Raw genomic sequence first — 5,107 nt, 5'->3', positions numbered from 1 at the left:
TAAAAATACATTTAAAATATTGGATGACTTAGGCGAAAGCAAAGAGTTTCAACCAAGAACTTCAACAAGAAAAAAACTAAAACGATTCCAAACACGAAATCTGAATTTGTCAGTCACAAAGACAGGACATTGTTACCAATATCTTCTATATGTTTTGTGATTAAAATGAAAAATTCCAGGTGTAGGCATATGTAGGGGACATTTTGGGTAGTGTTTTGGAGTAGAGATGGTGCGGTGGAGATACTTCATAGTAGTGGCTTTATTGCTCCTCCTGCCAGTGAAGACTGTGTCTGAAGACGATGACGAAGAAGAGTAAGTAACAGACAGCTTTCTCAAAACATAGAATACAGATGTAAAAACTAGAATCATAAGTCAGAAGATTTAAACAAAAACTTCAAAATGCGCTGCGTTTTATTAGTTTGGAAATTTGCTTTAGTTCTTCTAGATTCTCAGTTTTAAAACTATGTACATTTTAAGTACATTAATTTTTTTATCAACGTAAATTGTGCAGAGATATACACAAGTGCAAAATTTTAAAGTAATATTATTTCAAACCTCATGGCTAATTTAAGAGTTCATGCTGTTAATGTTTAAACATTTTTGGGATAAAAGAAAATTTGCAAGATATAAGTAGCGATGGACATAGCAGAAACAAATATATACCGAAGGCCATTGGAAATAAATAAAAAGACCGAATTAGTTTAACATTTTAATTTTAATAACAACATTTGTCATCAATCGTCGTGTGATCTGATTTATATACAACATTTATTCGGCCAGTTTATCTATCAGTATTTTAAATTGTAAAATGAATTATTCAGATTAAGATTTTCTCTACACTTCAAAGTAGATAACTAACGGATAAACAAAAAAAGGAGATATTTATACTGATGCTATAAATTTTAAACAATCTGATCTTCATTATTTGTCTAAGGTTTTAAGAAGTTGATTATAAAAATTGTCTAACCAGGAACCTAAATGTGCGAGGTCGAGTCAACGGTGTAGGTGCGGCACTCTCTAAGTAAGTATAGGACTCATCTCCAGGGCATCATCAGTCCACCTTCAGACCACTCTCTGTGCTATCTGAAGCATGTTTGGCTACAATATGATCTAAGTCATAAACATTTGAGCATTTCACGGGAGAGTTGCGCTGTTTTTCACAATGTTTTAAGTGGAACTTTTTTTTCTGGGTGAGTTATTCCACCACAAACCATGGCTCTAACCAACCGTCCAGTTGTAAAAGCCGAATCGTGGGAAGGGAACGCTGCTTTCGCGTTAACTTTCTCTTACAGAGTCACCTTTACACCAACCCTTTGAATGTGAATAATAGTGAGAGTGAATAATACAGAAATAAAGAAATTACTTTATTTCTGTATTATTCATCCCCTTTTTTAAGAAGCAGATGATACATATTAAACTTCTCGCAACATGGCATCGCGGAATGGTCGCCCGAACTTGCTGAACTATAATACTTTAGGGTTCATAGTGCACTCACTCCAAAACTTCCACGGAGAAATGAGTAGGAAATTTTCTTCCAGACACGCCGCCGACGAGACAGAGGAGGAGGAAGAAGAGGAGGACGATGAAGAAGAAGATGATGTAGAGAAGAGTCATGCGCCTGTCGCCGGCAGAAGAACCATGGGGCATCCCACTGTGTATAAGCCCACCACGCCGGCGGTGACAGGAACCTTCACCAGGCCGGAGAAGAAGAGACCGCTGGAGTGTTACGTCTGCGCGTACAAGTCAGAAACTCCAATGAGGTCGTGTCTGGATCCGACGAAGTACAGGTATGTTTGACCTGAATGACAGGTAAGAGATTACATCAAACTAGGTTTAAGATCTTTATTCTCATTGAGAATTACAAAATTCACTTCACATGAGAATAGCACTAAATTATATCTAACTAGCGACCCGCCCCGGCTTCGCACGGGTGCAAAATTATAAATGTTATTATACATAAAAACCTTCCTCTTGAATCACTCTACCTGTTACAAAAAACCGCATCAAAATCCGTTGCGTAATTTTAAAGATTTAAGCATACAGACAAACAGACTGAAATAACGACTTTGTTTTATACTATATAGTGATTAACATCAATCTAAAGGTATGCGCGTGCACATTTGCGTATCATATTCGGTGCGGTTACCCGTCACTTAAAAATATAACTATTTGCCGAGCGGTCACTAGGTAGGTACTTCGAGCGTCGAGTGGTATAATACATTGATGTAAAGCCCGACGCAAACAAACAGACATACATACATATAGTCACATCTATATCACATCCCGTGCCTTTACCAGTTTCAGCGGAGGCTGCCAGGTCCCCTGGGCGAAGGAGTTAGAGCCTAGAGAGCAGAATAAACAGCTCCATTTTTTGGGGAGAGGTGATACACTTGACGACCTCTGTGGCGCAGCGGTAGTACCTACGCTCGTCTGTGACCCCGGAGGTCCCGGGTTCGAATCCCGGCCAGGGCATGATGGGAAAAGAACTTTCTCTGATTGGCCTGGGTCTTGGATGTTTATCTATATAAGTATTCATTATAAAATATAGTATCGTTGTGTTAGTATCTCGTAACACAAGTCTCTCAAGGCTAACTCAATCTGTGTAATTTGTCCCGTATATATTTATTTATACTTATTTATACTTATGGTGAGGGAAAACATCGTGAGGAAACCTGCACATTCAGGCAAATGGATGTGTAATCATGATCGATCCAATACGGGTTAGGTTCCCCTGCATAGATTGTGGAGGTCAGAAGGGAGTCGCTTCGTGTAAAAACCTGACTCACCCAATTCAGATTCCATGGTCAAAGGCATACCCCATACTCCTCTTAAGAGTAGTGAGGATGCAGTCGTAAGTAACTTAAGCCGAAAGACTAAAGAAGGAGTTATACACTCGCATAAATTTTGTGAGTCACGTAATACAAACCTCCACTTAGCCAAGCTGCCCTTATTATATATTTATTTACGCCAATAATACCTACAACGGTAGTAGTAGATCTCCTAAAGTACTCGTATTTGGCAAGGAATTCTTATATAACAAAATAAAATCATGACAGTCTTCATTTTAAATAAAAAAGACAAATAAAAAGTATGATATAGGAAAAAAAACAAAGAAGTTACTTACAGAAACAAACAAGTTGAAGAACATTCACCATTCTCACAAAATAACAAAAATTTTCTTTAAATGGTCTTCCATCCATCCACATAAATATCACAATCAGGATGATGGTTTGAGAGTGCTTTAAGGCTCGTCAGCATGCGACAGAGAGGGGATTGCGCATGCGATGTGGTACATCTATTCGGTTCGAAGTCTGTTGAGCGTCTTCCATGTAGCCCGACCAGGTGGCATCTCCTCTCGCGGGTATGATAAGGCTTCCCTGCTTGTACTTGACTCCTGAATAATAAATAAATAAATATACATACATACATACATATGATCACGTCTATATCCCTAGCGGGGTAGACAGAGCCACCAGTCTTAAAATGACTGATTGGCCACGCTCAGCTGTTTGGCTTAGTGATAGAATTGAAATTCAAATAGTGACAGGTTGCTAGCCCATCGCCTAAAAGAGGAATCTCAAGTTTATAAGCCTATCCCTTAGTCGCCTTTTACGACATCCATGGGAAAGAGATGAGTGGTCCTATTCTTTTTTGTAATGGTGCCGGGAACCACACGGCACTAAATAAATATATACGGGACAAATTACACAGATTGAGTTAGCCTCGAAGTAAGTTCGAGACTTTTGTTACGAGATACTAACTCAACGATAAGTACTTACTATATTTTATAATAAATACTTATACTCTACGCAGACCAATCAGAGAAAGTTCGTTTCTCATCATGCCCTGACCGGGATTCGAATCCGGGACCTCCGGTGTCACAGACAAGCGTATTACCGCTGCGCCACAAAGGCCGACTTATAACCTCAGACCCTTGAATGATTATGATGATATTATGTTCCTTCAGAGTCCACACGCTTACCTGTCACGGGGTTGAAGACAAGTGCTTCACCTCCATCATATCCAAGCAAGGCAACTACGAGGCTGTGGTGCGAGGTTGTCGGTCTAACTGCGTCGGCACTCCGGATACGACTTGTTGCGAGGTAATTCTTTAATAACCACTATTCTTAAAGTGCCGTGTGGTTCCCGGCACCAGTACAAAAAAAGAATAGGACCACTACATCTGTTTACCATGGATGTTGTAAAAGGCGACTAAGGGATAGGCTTACAGACTTGGGATTCTTTTTTTTAGGCGATGGGCTAGCAACCTGTCACTATTTGAATCTCAGTTTTATCGTTAAGCCAAATAGCAGAACGTGGCTATTCAGTCTTTTCAAGACTGTTGGCTCTGTCTTCCCCACAAGGGATATAGACGTGACCATATGTAAGTGACAATTTTTACGCGGACAAAGTCGCGAGCGTACTCTGAGTTATTTAAATGTGCTTATGTTTTTTCAAAAACTGGTAAATGTTTGGTGTTGTATGATTACGTTTTTTAACTGACTTGAAAGGAGGAGGTTCTCAAATCGTCCGTATTTTTTTTAAATGCTGCTATACTTATACAGAAATAAAGATACTTATGCAGAAAAAAAGATTTATTTATTTATTATTAGGCATTTATTTATATGATTCCAGATAAACCGCTGCAACAATCAAGCGTTGGCGATGCCGACGCCCGCACCCAAGGCTCTGGTCAGCGAGAACTCCCAGAAGTCCCTACAACCCAACGTGCTGTTTTTTGTCACCATCCTGTTACTCCTCCAGACTGTGGTCCGAGTTGTCATTGTGTAGTAAGAGAAGTGAATACATTAATTATAGTATCGTTGAGTTAGTATTTCGTAACACAAGTCTCGAACTTACTTCGAGGCTAACTCAATCTGTGTAATTTGTCCCGTATATATTTATTTATTTATTATTAAATTTCGGGTTAAAGACTGAGCGGTTTAAGTATTGTTTGAATAATTGCATTTGCAACTCTGCATAGCTAGCGTGACACGCGCGTCGTCGTTTTTATCGCGCGAGTAACTAACTATAGCTGATTCGCTTTTTATTAGGACTTGAAACGGGACAGCGATAGAAATGCTGCCATGCTAGCCACGCTGGGATT

General features: G+C 39.4%; 1 protein-coding gene across 1 annotated transcript; it reads left to right on the top strand.

The window, feature by feature from the left end:
* The first annotated feature begins 226 nt into the window (after positions 1–226).
* On the top strand, positions 227–4,791 carry LOC106139966 (uncharacterized). Its single transcript, XM_060948318.1, has 5 exons — positions 227–312; positions 613–630; positions 1,521–1,787; positions 3,968–4,103; positions 4,636–4,791. Exons 1-5 carry the CDS (start codon positions 227–229, stop codon positions 4,789–4,791), a joined length of 663 nt encoding a protein of 220 aa, XP_060804301.1.
* Positions 4,792–5,107: the final 316 nt, after the last annotated feature.

The sequence above is a fragment of the Amyelois transitella genome, chromosome 15 (genome assembly GCF_032362555.1).
Source record: "Amyelois transitella isolate CPQ chromosome 15, ilAmyTran1.1, whole genome shotgun sequence".
In the NCBI taxonomy this organism is placed as follows: Eukaryota; Metazoa; Arthropoda; class Insecta; order Lepidoptera; family Pyralidae; genus Amyelois; species Amyelois transitella.
The sequence above is the reverse complement of the archived record's forward strand: the minus strand, read 5'-3'. Positions and strand labels throughout refer to the sequence as shown.

Excerpts from the sequence above, each read along its gene's own strand:
- LOC106139966 (XM_060948318.1), top strand. The coding sequence starts at position 227 with ATGGTGCGGTGGAGATACTTCATAGTAGTGGCTTTATTGCTCCTCCTG. Across the intron at positions 1,788-3,967 it reads CTGGATCCGACGAAGTACAG|AGTCCACACGCTTACCTGTC; the intron begins GTATGTTTGACC and ends ATGTTCCTTCAG. Across the intron at positions 4,104-4,635 it reads CGGATACGACTTGTTGCGAG|ATAAACCGCTGCAACAATCA; the intron begins GTAATTCTTTAA and ends ATATGATTCCAG.